Source organism: Electrophorus electricus, chromosome 5 (genome assembly GCF_013358815.1).
Source record: "Electrophorus electricus isolate fEleEle1 chromosome 5, fEleEle1.pri, whole genome shotgun sequence".
In the NCBI taxonomy this organism is placed as follows: domain Eukaryota; kingdom Metazoa; phylum Chordata; class Actinopteri; order Gymnotiformes; family Gymnotidae; genus Electrophorus; species Electrophorus electricus.
Window position 1 is genome coordinate 375001 of NC_049539.1, and position 17500 is coordinate 392500.

A 17500-nucleotide genomic window follows, 5' to 3' on the forward strand; every position below is an offset into this window, starting at 1 on the left:
TCTGGGGCAGAGGAGAGAAAAACCAACGTTAGAGTCTGATTACTGACAATATGTGAGTGTCTGATTACAATGTGTGAGTGTGATGACAATGTGTGAGTCTGATTACTGACAATGTGTGAGTGTGATGACAATGTGTGAGTCTGATTACTGACAATGTGAGTCTCTGATTACTGGCAATGTGTGAGTGTCTGATCACTGACGATATGTGAGAGTCTGATTACTGACAATGTGAGAGAGTCTGATTGCTGACAATGTGTGAGTGTCTGATCACTGACGATATGTGAGAGTCTGATTACTGACAATGTGAGAGAGTCTGATTGCTGACAATGTGTGAGTGTCTGATTACTGACAATGTGTGAGTCTGATTACTCGCAATGTGGGAGTGTCTGATGACAGACAGTGTGAGTCTGATGACAGACAATATGTGAGTGTCTGACAATATGTGTCTGATTACTGACAATGTATGTCTGATTACTGACAATATGTGAGAGTCTGATTACTAACAATGTGTGAGTGTCTGATGACAGACAATGTGTGAGTGATAATGTGTGGGTCTGATGACAATGTGTGTGTCTGATTAATGAAAATATGTAAGTGTCTGATTACTAACAATGTGTGAGTGTCTGATGACAATGTGTAAGTCTGATGACAGACAATGTGTGAGAGTCTGATTACTGACAATATGTGAGTGTCTGATTACAGACAGTCTGTGAGTCACATGACGCAGCCCTTGGCATCAGCAGATTCCCACTCTGAAAATGAGGCTTGAGTTCTGTAAACAACCAGTTGCTATAGCAATGGGGAGCTCACGCCTGGCTCCTGAGTGGCTCCAGGTGAGGTGAGAGCGAACAGGGGCGCCCAGTAACACACACCAACAGGAGAAGACCACAGTGAGTGGCCCTTGCGACAGGCCAGGAGGAGACAAATATGATACAAAGGCTGCTTTGTATGTCTCAGCGTATGATTCTACTGTCTTTAAAGAAGGAAGGGAAAAAACGGAAGAAAGAAAGAACAGAGAGAGAGAGGGAGAAGAGGAGACAGAGAGAAGAGTAGAGAGGGAGAAAACAGAGGGAGGAGACAGATGCCAGTCATACCATGATGCATGAACCCATTGGCACACAGCTCCACCCCCAGGTTCAACGCTTCCTCTCTTGTTCGACAGTCACCCTTGCAAAGAAGAACAGAGAACAAACTCGCTGCCTGCCACTCCGTCAGCATGTTCACATCCGCGCATCACACGCCACACATTTCAACTTCCAGTGAAAACATATTTGCATCAAAGTCACTGAAGAGTGACAACCCAAGATTTAGTTCATAGTTCACAGTAGGTTGTGACTCCATTTTAAAGCATCACTGAAGTCCCTGAACTTCAAATCACCCCTCTACATCCCAGCCTGAGTGCCGAGACATGAGTGATAAAACTCTGGTTAGAGTTCTCCATTAGTAGTGAACACTGCAGCCTGTGTTCCTCTCTGGGACAGTCATACATTGCACAGAGCTGCCGTTATTCTAGCATTATTTGCTCTTTCTCATCTATCCTCACTTGCCATTCACACACTACATCACAGAAACATGCTGATTAATTCTAATTATTTGTTTATTTATACTCATCTATTATTCACTATTTACATCTGAATATATTAGAAAATCGGATTTGTGGTCATAAAGTGCATTATATACATAACTGGGTAAAACAATGAAAAAAAAGACAATAAACAAAGCAACTCCAAATAAAAGTTTTAAGGGTAAAAGCACTTAATGCATGACTATTATACATGACAGCACTCTCACCTGTGCTATGACAGCGGTTTTACCTGTGTTAGTACAGTGGTCTTACCTGTGCTATGACTGTGGTCTTACCTGTGCTATGACTGTGGTCTTACCTGTGTTATGACTGTGGTCTTACATGTGCTATGACAGCGGTTTTACCTGTGTTAGTACTGTGTTCTTACCTGTGCTATGACTGTGGTCTTACATGTGCTATGACAGCGGTTTTACCTGTGTTAGTACAGTGGTCTTACCTGTGCTATGACTGTGGTCTTACCTGTGCTATGACAGCGGCTTTACCTGTGTTAGTACAGTGGTCTTACCTGTGCTATGACTGTGGTCTTACCTGTGCTATGACAATGGTCTTACCTGTGCTATGACAATGGTCTTACCTGTGCTATGACAGTGGTTTTACCTGTGTTAGTACAGTGGTCTTACCTGTGCTATGACTGTGGTCTTACCTGTGCTATGACAATGGCCTTACCTGTGTTATGACTGTAGTCTTACCTGTGCTAGGACTGTGGTCTTACCTGTGCTATGACTGTGGTCTTACCTGTGTTATGACTGTGGTCTTACATGTGCTATGACAGCGGTTTTACCTGTGTTAGTACTGTGTTCTTACCTGTGCTATGACTGTGGTCTTACATGTGCTATGACAGCGGTTTTACCTGTGTTAGTACAGTGGTCTTACCTGTGCTATGACTGTGGTCTTACCTGTGCTATGACAGCGGCTTTACCTGTGTTAGTACAGTGGTCTTACCTGTGCTATGACTGTGGTCTTACCTGTGCTATGACAATGGTCTTACCTGTGCTATGACAATGGTCTTACCTGTGCTATGACAGTGGTTTTACCTGTGTTAGTACAGTGGTCTTACCTGTGCTTTGACTGTGGTCTTACCTGTGCTATGACAATGGCCTTACCTGTGTTATGACTGTAGTCTTACCTGTGCTAGGACTGTGGTCTTACCTGTGCTATGAGCCAGTCAATGAGTTTGTTGGCCATCACCACTGACTTGTATGTTCTTAAATGGTAGTCTTTATCCCTGAATGCACAAAAAGGGGGGGGGGGGGTTACTTAAATAGAATAAGACCTTATAGGAAGTTATTGTAACCTGACCCATGACCTCCAGGTCTCAACTCTGACCTCCTGAGAGAGCCGAACTTGCCCTCACCACTGCCCACAGTCCCGCTCTTTAATCCCCGGGTGTCCTCTGATTTTCCACTGACTGTCAGGACCAGTTTTCGCTGGCCTAATCCCGACTGTGACCATTCTAAAAAGGAAGTCCTGGCATACCCATTTTATTTGAGGAAAACGTCACTCAAAAACAGCAAAACTGACACAAATATCAGCATGAGAAACAGGGCAGCTCTCAGCCCAGTGCTCTGACAACAGGAAGTGTTTAACTGCCATAAAAGTGACCGTTGTTGGCCAGAGGAGGATGGCCCCCCCTTTGAGTGTCTATTATTATTATTATTATTACTATTATTATTATTATTATTATTATTATTATTATTATTATTATTATTATTATTATTATTATTTAGCACCCAGAGGAGGATGGCTCCCCTTTGAGTGTTGGTTCCTCTCAAGGTTCCTCGTCATCTAGAGAGTTTTTCCTCACCACTGTCACCCATGTCTTTCTCACTGGGGGTTTGGACTCAGACATTTGTAAAACTGCTTTGTGACAACAACTGTTGTAAAAAGTGCTACAGAAATAAATTTTGATTTTGATAAAATAGCAGCTCTTGACAGCCCTGAAAGACCAAACATGACTTACACATCTATACGAATCAAACTGATCAAAGAAACGGTACAGGTCATAGGGGAAAGGTGAGCTGCACTGATTTCCGGTCAGTCAGTCACTCTTTCTTCAGCTGAGGTCAAAAGTTCTAGCTCCCCCCCAGTGGCAGTGTTCAGGGAGTCAGATGAAATGTTTCTGTGGCTGGGGCCAGACTCTGAGAATTTGTTATGAAACAGAGAGTAGATTTTCCCATGAAGTCAAGGGTCTCCCAAGGGGCACACACTAGGCCAGAGCATTCTGGGAAGTGCACACTGCCTCCCCCACACACACAGAGAGACACACATGGTCTCACAGCCAAATCCAGACAAGTCCAATCTTAGCTGTCTGCAATCTGTAGAACATAAAAGGGCAGACACAAATATTTCCCCTCGGGACATAGTTTACATTTTAAACACCTACTCTGACAAAGAGGGAGCCTCATTTGCACAAAGGAAGTTTGACTCAACACATGCCACACTTCCTTCTCCTGCAGCTGTGACAAGCGCGTGAAGTGGTTCTTATTTTTCTAGCTGCTCCTGGAGTCTCTCCAGAGCCCAGCTGTGCTGTGATGGGCGGGGCTACACTGGACTGGGCAGGGCTACACTGGGCTGGGCGGGGCTACCGCTCGTTCCTCTGGCTTGCTGCACTGAACCAGGTCTAACAGTGGAGGTGAAAGGCTATTGCAGACCATCTCCACCTCTTCAACCTGGCCTCTTTCCCAGGGGCGATCAGGCCAGTCAGCAGGTCCTGGGTCCACCCTGAGGTGTCCCCGAGGTGTCTGGTACTCCTCCAGGAAGTGACCAAGGGACATCCTTATCAGATACCTGAATCCCCTCAATGGGCTCCTCTCATCACAGAGGAGCAGCAGTTCTACTCTGAGCTCCTACCAGACAGACGCACTCCTGAACTCCTCAGCCCATCATGGAGAGTGAATCCTGCTGCGCAGTTCATTACAGCCTCTTGTATGAGTGATCTCGTCCTTCTGGACATCACCCAGAGTTCGTGATCATGTGAGGATGAGGATGTAGATCCACTGATAAGCCTTCTTCACGACTACAGTCCAGTAGACAGTGATTGATCTCACAATCTCTCTTCACACATGACACCAAGACATTTAGAGAAACCTTCATTTTAGGGAGAGTCTCAACAAAGCTGTCAATACAACAAAGATATGAGCACTCAAACAAGGTCATGAGCGTTATTGAAAGCAAAGGCATGAATCACACCAGAAAGATCTCACAAACCCAGACACAAACTGCAAATAAATAAAATAAAAGATTCCAAAGGCTCTGTGTCAGAACTGAAGCCTAACCCTGACCCTAACCCTAACCCCTAACCTTAACCCCGACCCTGACCCTAACTCCTAACCCTAACCTTAACCCTGACCCTAACTCCTAACCCTGACCCCTAATCTTAACCCCGACCCTGACCCTAACTCCTAACCCTAACCCCTAACCTTAACCCCGACCCTAACTCCTAACCCTAACCCCTAACCTTAACCCCGACCCTAACCCCTAACCTTAACCCTGACCCTAACCCCTAACCTTAACCCCGACCCTAACTCCTAACCCCTAACCCTGACTCTAACTATAAGCCTAACCCTGACCTTAATCCTGACCCTAACTCCTAAGCCCTGACCCTAACCCCATTTATATGTCTGCGGCAACCTGCCACTGTTCTTTCCCACAGAGGTGTTGAATCAGAGAGAATCACGTCAAACACAGGAGTCTAATAAGCATGACAGGACCACATCCCAGCAGAACGACACGTATCCTGGTTCTCTGTCCTGGTTCTCTGCTGGGCCTTAGTGGAGATTCTGGGTAGAACAGAGGATTCTGAAAACAGACCAGAGCACAGAAGACTCCACAAACTCTATCACTAAAGTGTCGCATTAGCCATGGGTAATACGTGAGCCAAACGGCGCCCTCTGCAGGTACCAGTTGCATGTTACGGCACTGCCAACACATCAAAACAGCTCTGCACAAAGCACAGCACCATACATGACACGCTGCCAGACTCCGCTCACCCGCTCACACGCTCACACGCTCACAACAGCTCTGTTGCACTGAAACCAGTTCGTGGATTTACATAGGGGTTCTCACGGCCCGTGACATTTCTAGACAGGCCTGGCACCCCTGAAATATGATCCATCACAAAGACCGAATGGTGGAGAAGCAACATGAGCTCTGTAGCACCCCCATCTGTTCCCAAACAGGCCCAATGCCACTGACTGTCCAGCCAGGGTCCCGTGAAAGTCTGCAGACACAAGAAACGTGTGTGTCGGCTATAAGCAACAGACACACAGACACAAAGACATACAGACACAGACACGCAGGCCCACAGACACACAGACATACAGACACACAGACATACAGACACAGACATGGCTCTGTAAACATCCCATAATGAAGGCAGGAGGGAAACCCAGCAGGCCCTGAGTCCAGAGGCAGCCCAGATACACTCTCCTCAAAGACTCTGCTTTAAAAAAGCGGCACCACTACTGATCTGGTTCTGTACCCATGAGTGGGCTTGAGCTAGTCCATTACTGATCTGGTTCTGACCCAGTCCGTGGTGGACGGATGAAACCTTCAGGAGCAGCTAGTGGCTAAAGAGAAAAAAATGAAGACCAGTACACCACAACCAGTTCCAGTTCACCACAACCAGTATGTGTCTACCAGATTTAAAACAAACATGCAAAAGTGTTATATTCAGAGAGGAAGGAGACGCAGCAGTCTAGATACAGCTGGCCAGAGAGACACACACACACACACACCGGGCCTTCACCTGATCACCGGTGAGAACAAGCTGTGTAGTCGACAGAAGAGCCTCACACCCTGCCAGGGGTGGGGGTAGAGAGAGAGAGAGAGAGAGAGAGAGGTCATTAATAAACCTGCCACATGCTTCAGCAAGAAGTGCTATCAACGATTCTGGAGAGGGGATGAAGGCGGAGTCTATCTGCGTTACCTTGGAGATGACATCTTGCATGTCCCCGCGGGGGTGGTATGTGCCATCGTCATAGCGGAAGCGGTACAGCAGGGGCTCTGGTCTGAACTGGTGCTTATCAGCGACTGGACAAGAGACCAGAAAGAAGAACTAAAATCAACAAACCACACAACACACAGCAGTGCGAGGTGTTTAGCAGTGATGGTGGGATTAAACTGAGCTATTTAAAACCAGACAATTAAAGTTGTTTTCACTGAAACACTGATCTTTAAACCGTTCAAATGGGCCGAGTTCTTCAGGACGCATACAGGCTTCTGGAAAGGGCAGAGGCTGGGAAACTCCCCCGCAGGCAGTATTAGCATTGTTATGATCAATAACCCCACAGGGAACATTAGTGTAGTTATGATCAATAACCCCACAGACAACATTAGTGTAGTTATGATCAATAACCCCACAGACAACATTAGTGTAGTTATGATCAATAACCCCACAGACAACATTAGTGTAGTTATGATCAATAACCCCACAGGGAACATTAGTGTAGTTATAATCAATAACCCCACAGACAACATTAGTGTAGTTATGATCAATAACCCCACAGACAACATTAGTGTAGTTATGATCAATAACCCCACAGGGAACATTAGCATAGTTATGATCAATAATCCCACAGACAACATTAGTGTAGTTATGATCAATAACCCCACAGACAACATTAGTGTAGTTATGATCAATAACCCCACAGACAACATTAGTGTAGTTATGATCAATAACCCCACAGGGAACATTAGCATAGTTATGATCAATAATCCCACAGACAACATTAGTGTAGTTATGATCAATAACCCCACAGACAACATTAGTGTAGTTATGATCAATAACCCCACAGGGAACATTAGCATAGTTATGATCAATAATCCCACAGGGAACATTAGCATTGTTATGATCAATAACCCCACATACAATATTAGTGTAGTTATGATCAATAACCCCACAGACAACATTAGTGTAGTTATGATCAATAACCCCACAGACAACATTAGTGTAGTTATGATCAATAACCCCACAGACAACATTAGCATAGTTATGATCAATAATCCCACAGAAAACATTAGTGTAGTTATGATCAATAACCCCACAGGCAGTATTAGCATTGTTATGATCAATAACCCCACAGACAACATTAGTGTAGTTATGATCAATAACCCCACAGGGAACATTAGTGTAGTTATGATCAATAATCCCACAGGGAACATTAGCGTAGTTATGATCAATAACCTCACAGGGAACATTAGCATTGTTATGATCAATAACCCCACAGACAACATTAGTGTAGTTATGATCAATAACCCCACAGGGAACATTAGCGTAGTTTTGATCATTAATCCCACAGGGAACATTAGCATTTTTATGATCAATAACCCCACAGACAACATTAGCGTAGTTATGAACAATAATCCCACAGACAACATTAGTGTAGTTATGATCAATAACCCCACAGGGAACATTAGCGTAGTTATGATCAATAATCCCACAGGGAACATTAGCGTAGTTTTGATCATTAATCCCACAGGGAACATTAGCATTGTTATGAGCAATAATCCCACAGGGAACATTAGCGTAGTTATGATCAATAATCCCATAGGCAACATTAGTGTAGTTATGATCAATAATCCCATAGGCAACATTAGCATAGTTATGATCAATAATCCCATAGGCAACATTAGCGTAGTTATGATCAATAATCCCATAGGCAACATTAGCGTAGTTGTGATCAATAATCCCACAGGCAGCATTAGCGTAGTTATGATCAATAATCCCATAGGCAACATTATCATAGTTATGATCAATAATCCCATAGGCAACATTAGCGTAGTTATGATCAATAATCCCATAGGCAACATTAGCGTAGTTATGATCAATAATCCCATAGGCAACATTAGTGTAGTTGTGATCAATAATCCCACAGGCAGCATTAGCGTAGTTATGATCAATAATCCCATAGGCAACATTATCATAGTTATGATCAATAATCCCATAGGCAACATTGGCCACCCCAACCCTTCAAACACATGGGAGAGCACAGAGTAGCCGCGTCCCTGCCATGTTCAGGAGGGCTCAGTCAGGAGTGTTTGTTATTTCTTCTGTTTTAGAAACTTTTGCTCTTGGGTTAAGAGGCCCAGCTGAGTGACGACATTGTCAATTTTGAAATCATAGCAGCACAATTTTTCCTGGAGGTTTTTCCAGGCCAGAAAGTGTTTTTGAGGAGAAGCTGCAAGCAAGACAACAGAGGAACTGGACCACAAGGCCATGACGTTACTCGAATGCCAAATCTGAAGTGAAGGAGGTATATTACATGTGAAACAGGTGAGAGCCTCTCTGAGAGGAGAAGAACGCACTGGGCTGTGAGGATGAGGGTACTGACCATGGTGGATGATGCCGTTCTCCAACAGGGCCTGTCCCAGGAGAACGCCCTCCTCCGGGTTATCCGTCTCCCCAATCTCCATTAACCAGGCCACAAACTCACTGTGGACACAGAACCACAAAGTCACTGTGGACACAGACTCACAAAGTCATTGTGGACACAGAACCACAAACTCACTGTGGACGAAGACACACAAACTCACTGTGGACACAGACTCACAAACTCGCTCACTCACGGCTCACACTCCCTGTACGGATGTTAGACAGTCATGCCCAAACAGGACACATGATGGACTGTCCAGACAACAATGTGTTTTTCAAATAATACAGTTCCGCCAGCTGACTTAAGCGTGAAGTAATAAATAAATCGCTACACACTGCAGGGGAAACACACACAAACACCCTCAGTATCCTACTACAGAGAGGAATTTCACTTGCCTAATGGGACTTTAATGTGGATTTAATTATGTTGACACTTGTCCCAGCAAAGCACGTGGCAATAAAACAATAATATTTGTGTATATAAATGCATAAAAAACTGCTACAGTGCTTGGAGGGGTTAATGCGGAAAGAAGGATCTACAACACCACCTCTCCACCACACCACCACACCACCTCTCTACCACACCACCTCTCCACCACACCACCTCTCCACCACACCACCTCCCCACAACACCACCTCTCCACCACATCACCTCTCTCCACCACACCACCTCTCCACAACACCACCTCTCTACCACACCACCTCTCCACAACACCACCTCTCTACCACACCACCTCTCCACAACACCAAAACGAGCGTAGCCTGAACAGGCCAGAAGGTGTAGCCCAGAGACAGCACAGCCCCAAAGCCACTGACCAGCCTGGCCAAAATAAACATATCTTGCATCCTGTGCGTGTGTGTGTGTGTGTGTGTGTGTGTGTGCGCATGTGTATGTGTGCATCTCCGTGTGTGTGCAGATGTGATACAAACATCGTCATGGAGAAAGAAACCACAAATATTTGCAAACAAGCCCTTGCAGTTGATGGGTCACTAGTGCAACATGCTCACTGTCACTTCCTTATGTAGATGCAGGACTACAGAACTACAGAGGCTGAGCTCTTGTGTCAATTCCACATTTCATGTGAGAAAGTGTTCGATCACACATCACGCCATGCGGTGTGTGACGCCTGTCAGACTATATACACACTCCTCAACATTTAAACATCATCCCTGTGCTGCCTGCCAAGATGTTGTCCTTAACAAAAAAAAAAATCTTCATCTGTTTAAAGTTACCACGTCTCCTATTTGACTGTCTGAACTTGGCCTGTAAAGATAATCTGATGTGTAGAATACCTATTAATCCACTCTGTAATTGTTAGTTATGGCCCCAGCTAAAAATAAACAATAAATATGATCTCTTGTTTATGCTCAGCAATGCTACTCATATAAAAGACTCTGCTGTAACCCTGAGAAAATAAAGGCATGCAAGGTTTCCCCTCCTACGTCAGTGCGTGAGAAACCACGGGTGTATTACAATGAAATGGTCTGTAAAGGTCTAAGCACCAGACGTTACGCGCTTTGGTCTGATTGATTTACAATTTACTGTTGAGGTATTAACTACTGCTAATAACATCCAGAATAAATAAGTAATATAAGTAATAAACAGCTATTTAACAGCTTTCTTTTGCTGTGATCTCTGTATCGGGGAGATGAGACTGGGCTGATCTCCTCTTATCTGGAGACACCACAGGAGAAAAGGTTTACCACTGCAGAGGACATTTACAATCCAGGACAAGCACAGGGACAAACACAAACACAACCCGCAGGGCCAAACACAACCACAGGGACAACCACAACCACAGGGACAACCACAACCACAGGGACGGCGAGGGACAGGTTTGTGAGGACACCTCTTTCTACTTGCCAGCTTCACCAAGGTGACAGCATGGATGAGACCACAAGTCTGGCCTCATTTCAGGACAACGTCTGGCAGTCAGATGGCGAGCTGGAGCAGGAGAACATTTTCAGATGACTTACAGCTGTAATGCTGGACTAGCACAGACGTCTGAACGGCCAGGTCCATCCAGCAGGGCCCATCCTGCCTGAGACACTGCTGAAGGCCATGGTGCAGAAATCCAACCCCACTGAGCTCCGAGCTTAACCAAACCACGTTCAGGATCACGTCCATTCCTAGCGGTTATGTCTCAGCGAGCATAAAACGCACACTCGCATTTCGGCTGGAAGGAAGCAGACTACATTTCCTGGCCGTGCCACTGTGATCACCAAGGCACAAAACTACTCTGAGATTACTTTGAGATTATAGCCCTCGATATCAGAGCAAAGCTGACTTACATGCTGTACGTCTGTACACTGAAGACTTTCTCAGTGTGTATCCTACATAATGGAAAGACACTAAAAATAAAGTTTTTTTTATAAAAAACACAACAATTTTCAGGCCTTGCAGATTTGGTTTCCCCCAGCCTCTGCTGTGTGAGGACGCGAGAGCCTGTCAGAGGTATTGCGAGCACACTGTCATCCTGTGCCAGGCAGACCCCTGCAGTGTGCACGCTCTGCAGAGAGGATGACACTCCTCCCCATGTCCTCTAGAGCCCTCAGCACACACTGCACATTGTGTTTGGTCACTGGGAGTGTGGGTGGCGGGGGGGGGGGGGGGGGGGTTCTACTGGCCGGATTTACACCAGTGCTCAACAAAAACCATGTTGCGGGACAACAAAGCAAAGCTTTCCACTCAGGAACGATGGAACGATGGAACTCGGAGTGAACGGATCGGGATTTAAATTGACTGTGACAAAAAAGGGGGGCGCAGTCACAGTTCTCCTGGGAGAAATATAAAGAGAAAGAGAACAGATGGATTGTTCTCTGGAATACTCTGGGTATAGGGAAGGACAGGAAGATGAATGTGGCACTTCAAATGCAGTTCTATTAATAATGCGTTCTTTCACACATGGAGTAATAATAATGTGGTGGTATTTGCAGTGCTACTAATAATGTGTCCCCTGTAGACATTTGACTTCAAATGTAGCTCTGTTAATGTGTTCTCTGTAAGTATTTGATTTCACACAGCTCTAGTAATGTGTCCTCTGTAGGTATTTGACTTGTTGTCTGTAGGTATTAGAACTGTTTCAGTGGGTAAAGCCAAACAACATCAGAGCTGTTCACAGACACAAACATGAGTGAAGTGGTGTTGTGACACTCTCCCTACCAAACCACAACTTGGCCAGAGGACACACTCTTCTTACACACACTCCTAACACACTCCTCTTACACACACCCCTCTTACACATACCCCTCTTACACACCCCTCTTACACACCCCTAACACACTCCTTACACACACCCGTAACACATTTCTTACACACTCCCCTTACACACTCCTATTACACACTCCCCTTACACACTCCCCTTACACAACCCACTTACACACTCCCCTTACACACACCTTACACACTCCCCTTACATACTCCTCTTACACACACCCCTTACACACACCTCTTACACTCCCCTTACACACTCCCCTTACACAACCCTCTTACACACTCCCCTTACACACACCTTACACACTCCTCTTACACACTACTCTTACACAGCCCTTACACATCCTTACCTACCACTCCGGCTGAGACATGTGCTCACACAAACACACACACACACACGCACACACACACCCAGTTTCACGTCTTCCACACAGAGTCTCGTCTTCCGTAAGCAGCTACGTGCGGTGAAGCACGCTGGGCTCATGGTGGCAGGAACGAGGCACATCGGCTGTGTGGACACACCTTCCGAGGAAGCACTTGGGGAAGGTGGTGAGTTTGCGTTTCCGGTCCTTAATAAGGTGACCCTGCTTGTTCATGAGCTTGTAGAGTTTTTCACCTTTCTCTGACATCATCACCCAGGTGTCCTGTTCCATACCCAACCTCAGCGCTTCAGGAAAGAGAGAGAGAGAGAGAGAGAGAGAGAGAGAGAGAGAGAGAGAGAGAGAGAGAGAGAGAGAGAGAGATCATTCCAGACCTCAGTGCTGATGTAGAGAGGAGTACTAGTCTTTCTTCACAGTTCAAGTCTCAGCACGAGGTGGGAAGCTTAATGTTACACAGGTGTGAGCGCTGGGCTAAAGACCAGAGACACAACACATCATAACCCAGGAAACACATCTGTAGAGGGTGACTGTCACACTCAGACTGACCCCACACACCCTCGGGCCACACGCTAGCACCCCCTAGCATAGGGGTACGCGGTGGTAGCCCACTCACTCTTCCTCCTTTCACGCTCCTTTAGGATGGCCTCCAGCCACTCCTGTTTCTCCTCCGATGACTTGGCCATGCACACAATCCACTTGTTCTTCGCCGTGTTGTGGATCTTCCAGCCATAGTTCACGATGTTGCCACTGCTGTGGTAGTCGGCTACAGAAACACAAACAGAGACATTACAGCTACAGAAACACAAACAGAGACATTACGGCTACAGAAACACAAACAGAGACATTACGGCTAGCAAATGTTTATGGCTACAGAATCACAAACAAAGTGACTGTTTACAGCATTTACACTAATGTCATTTATCTGATACTTTTATCCAAGACAACTTACAATTATGAATGAGTACAATGTGCAATTGAGGGTTAAGAGTTCTTCAGAGGACTCAGAGGCCCAACAGTGGTGGGACTTGAACTGACAACCAACCTTCTGGTTACTAGTCCAGTACCTGAACCACTGAGACTCCACTGTACCACTGTGGGTTAGCAGGTTAAGAACAAAGATGGCATGTCATTTATCGGGGAAAAAAACCTTTTAAAAACAGTAAGTAGAAATTAAAGAGGTATTCGTGTACACAGCACTGTGACAACATAAACCAAAATAAAACAAAACCCTGAAACCTGCTGATCAGATAACGTGTGATGGTTTCACTGTACTTGTTTTCTTTAACATTAGCGCATTTAGGTAAACAGACTACTAGGCAAAATTTTGAAAAGTTAAAAACAGCTCTGTGATTGGGTGTAATGAGATCTGAGGGAGGGGCTCTGTGATTGGGTGTAATGAGATCTGAGTGAGAAGCTCTGTGATTGGGTGTAATGAGATCTGAGGGAGCAGCTCTGTGATTGGGTGTAATAAGATCTGAGAGAGGAGCTCTGTGATTGGGTGTAATGAGATCTGAGGGAGGAGCTCTGTGATTGGGTGTAAAGTGATCTGAGGGAGGAGCTCTGTGACGGGGTGCAAAGAGATCTGAGGGAGGAGCTCTGTGATTGGGTGTAATGATATCTGAGGGAGGAGCTCTGTGATTGTATGTAAAGAGATCTGAGGGAGGAGCTCTGTGATTGGGTGTAATGAGATCTGAAGGAGGAGCTCTGTTGCTATGGGAGTTTTATGGGCATGAGGTAACCACTCTGCCTGCAGCTTCATGGCACGTGAATCAGGGCACGTGAACCAGGGCAGATGAATCAAGGAATTCTCTCAGTCCTTCCTGGTCACTCTCGTGAATTTTCCTGGACACTTTAATTACAGGTCTAATGCCTATTGATTACTTCTGCTGATCTCTGACTGGAATGATCATGGTGGCGATACAGACCCAGCACTGATCTGCAGTCAGACACAACAGCTCTACGGCCTTCACCAGTCACCGGCACAAAACCTGCGTTACACCTGGCGCATGTCAGTCTCTGAAAAGAGCTGAGCTACACATTTATAATTCAGAGTGAGATTCACGCCACATGCGCTCGTGGATCAGCGCTTCCTGCTTCTATCTGACAGTCTGATGTAATACATCAGCACCAGTACGGGTTTCCCAAGTCTGCCGAGCTTTCAGTATAAACCAGTTAAGCCTCTGTAAGAAAGTAGCTCTATACTTCAAACATGGGAAGGTAAGAGAGGGAAATGGGTGTGATGGAACTGGAGTGGTTTCTTCTCCAAAGCCAAAACACATCCGTCTCTTAAAAAGCCAGATAAGCTCAACAGGAATGAAAACATCTGCAAATATAACCAACAATTAGCAGTCCAGCCCAGAAAAGACCCTCCAGACGAGACACTCCAGCTCAGACGATACACTCCAGACGAGACCGTCCAGACGACACTCCAGGTCAGACAATACACTCCAGATGAGACCCTCCAGACGAGACACACTCCAGACGAGACCCTCCAGATGAGACACACTCCAGATGAGACCCTCCAGACGAGACCCTCCAGACGAGACACACTCCAGCTCAGAGCTCTGAATGCAGCCGACCTTCAAGGTCCTGTCATTTGAAGATGGCATTTTTCTAACCTTTAGCTGCTGAAGTAAAGCCCCCTCGCGACCCATCTAGAGAAAGTCACTGGAGAAATAAGGCCGAGGGCAGAGGCGTGTGGCTGGGGCACGGAGATGCCCGGTTTCTCTTTCATGAGAGCTTGTTTTGTGATGCACAATATGTGCCAGCAGACACTGACAGCAGGACACACGACTCGGTCATGGCAACACATAGTGTTCTGGGTGGAGGTTTCTTTTAGATCTCATGCTTCCATTGTCATAAAAGTGCATTGTAACAGCACAGCAGACCGTAACACGTCAGCGTGTGCAACGTGGACACACTCCTGGCCTGTGTGTGCGCTCACGTCCATGTGTGTAAGGTGCTCACGTGTGCGCTCACCTCCACATGTGTAAGGCGCTCACGTGTGCACTCACGTCCATGTGTGTAAAGCGGTCACGTGTACACTCGCCTCGACGTGTGTAAGGTGCTCACGTGTACGCTCACCTTCACGTATGCAAGGCACCCACGTGTGCGCTCACATCCACGTGTGTAAGGTGCTCACGTGTGCGCTCACGTCCATGTGTGTAAGGTGCTCATGTTTTTGTTCATGTCCACGTGTGCAAGGTGCTCATGTGTGCACTCACCTGTACCATCGTCCATATTCTCCACCTCCATCACCTCGGTGTTGATTCTCCCCCTGAACAGGTAGCGTGGGCCCTCTGCATTCGTCTTCAGCCTCCTGCAACACAACACATACATACAGACCAGGCCGGGGGAGGGGCCGGGGGAGGGGTTGGGGGAGGGGCCATCACCTGTTCTTCTTTTTGCAGTACACCAGCAGGTTGTCAAACAGGAAGAAAACGCGCTCCTGGATGTTGCCGGCAGAGATTTTCAGCAACACACCTTGTGTCAACATCTCAGTGCAGCTATCCGTGATACTGGAGCCCTGAGGAGGGGAAACAGGGTGGAGCATGGGTGTGTAGTCAGCTCCGCCCGCACCGTCAGCCACAGGGCGGAGCATGGGTGTGTAGTCAGCTCCGCCCGCACCGTCAGCCACAGGGCGGAGCATGGGTGTGTAGTCAGCTCCGCCCGCACCGTCAGCCACAGGGCGGAGCATGGGTGTGTAGTCAGCTCCGCCCGCACCACCAGCCACAGGGCGGAGCATGGGTGTGTAGTCAGCTCCGCCCGCACCACCAGCCACAGGGTAGATTCTCACACCTCACCTTTGAAATGAACAGTGTTGGCTTGGCCTGGTTCTGACCCAAACCCCAACTCTCTGTCAGAGTCTACTACTCTTAGGTCTGGAGCGCTAACATCCAAACTGCTGACAGCAGAGCTGCTCTCTCTCTCTCTCTCGCTCTCTCTCTCTCTCTCTCTCTCTCTCTCTCTTCCTCTCCCTCTCTCTCTCTCTCTCTCTCCCTCTCTCTCCCCCTCTCTCTCTCTTTACCCTCCATTGCCAACGCTGTGGACACATTTATTGTTCTTTAGTTTTCTTTTTGGACTCCATCATCAGAGATAAAAATAGCACATGACTCAAAGGGCAGAGTGCTGAGTACTGCTGTCTCTCTGTTCTCTCTCTCCTCTCTGTTCTCTCTCTCTCCTCCTTCACTGTTCTCTCTTCCTCTATGTTCTCTCTCTCCTCTGTTCCCTCTCTCTTCCTTCACTCTGTTCTCTCTCTCCTCCTTCACTGTTCTCTCTCTCCTCCTTCACTGTTCTCTCTTCCTCTATGTTCTCTCTCCTCTCTGTTCCCTCTCTCTTCCTTCACTGTTCTCTCTCTCCTCTCTGTTCTCTCTCTCCTCCTTCACTCTGTTCTCTCTCTCCTCTCTGTTCTCTCTCTCCTCTGTTCTCTCTCTCCTCTCTGTTCCCTCTCTCTTCCTTCACTGTTCTCTCGCTCCTCTGTTCCCTCTCTCCTCCTTCACTCTGTTCTCTCTCCTCCTTCTCTGTTCTCTCTCTCCTCTCTGTTCTCTCTTCCTCTGTTCCCTCTCTCCTCTCTGTTCTCTCTTCCTCTGTTCTCTCTCTCCTCTCTGTTCTCTCTCTTCCTCTGTTCCCTCTCTCCTCTCTGTTCTCTCTTCCTCTGTTCTCTCTCTCCTCTCTGTTCTCTCTCTCCTCTATGTTCCCTCTCTCCTCCTTCACTGTTCTCTCTTCCTCTCTGTTCCCTCTCTCCTCTCTGTTCTCTCTCTCCTTCACTGTTCTCTCTCTCCTCCTTCACTGTTCTCTCTCTCCTCTCTGTTCTCTCTCTCCACTCTGTTCCCTCTCTGCTGCTCTCTCATCCGGAGAAGCAGTGATGCTGGGATAGTGAAACCTCTCAGATTCTGTAAACTAGACTGCTCTACCATTCACCTTACCAGAGAGAATCTGAGTTCATGTAG

At 46.7% G+C, this 17500-nt stretch overlaps 1 protein-coding gene across 2 annotated transcripts in view; it reads right to left on the reverse strand.

Moving 5' to 3' along the window:
- prex2 (phosphatidylinositol-3,4,5-trisphosphate-dependent Rac exchange factor 2) overlaps nt 1-17500 on the reverse strand; it is a 98796-nt gene that overhangs the window by 60249 nt on the left and 21047 nt on the right. For both annotated transcript variants that reach the window (XR_004776018.1, XM_035526093.1), the window contains exons 7-15: nt 15944-16077; nt 15776-15870; nt 13165-13314; nt 12694-12838; nt 8917-9017; nt 6513-6616; nt 6333-6382; nt 2735-2810; nt 1095-1167 (exon numbers count right to left, since the gene is read on the reverse strand). Coding sequence is in view for 1 of the 2 variants with exons in the window: in XM_035526093.1 (XP_035381986.1) it covers nt 1095-1167; nt 2735-2810; nt 6333-6382; nt 6513-6616; nt 8917-9017; nt 12694-12838; nt 13165-13314; nt 15776-15870; nt 15944-16077 (928 nt within the window). In the remaining variant the exon portion in view is untranslated. The remainder of the gene's footprint in view (nt 1-1094; nt 1168-2734; nt 2811-6332; nt 6383-6512; nt 6617-8916; nt 9018-12693; nt 12839-13164; nt 13315-15775; nt 15871-15943; nt 16078-17500) is intronic.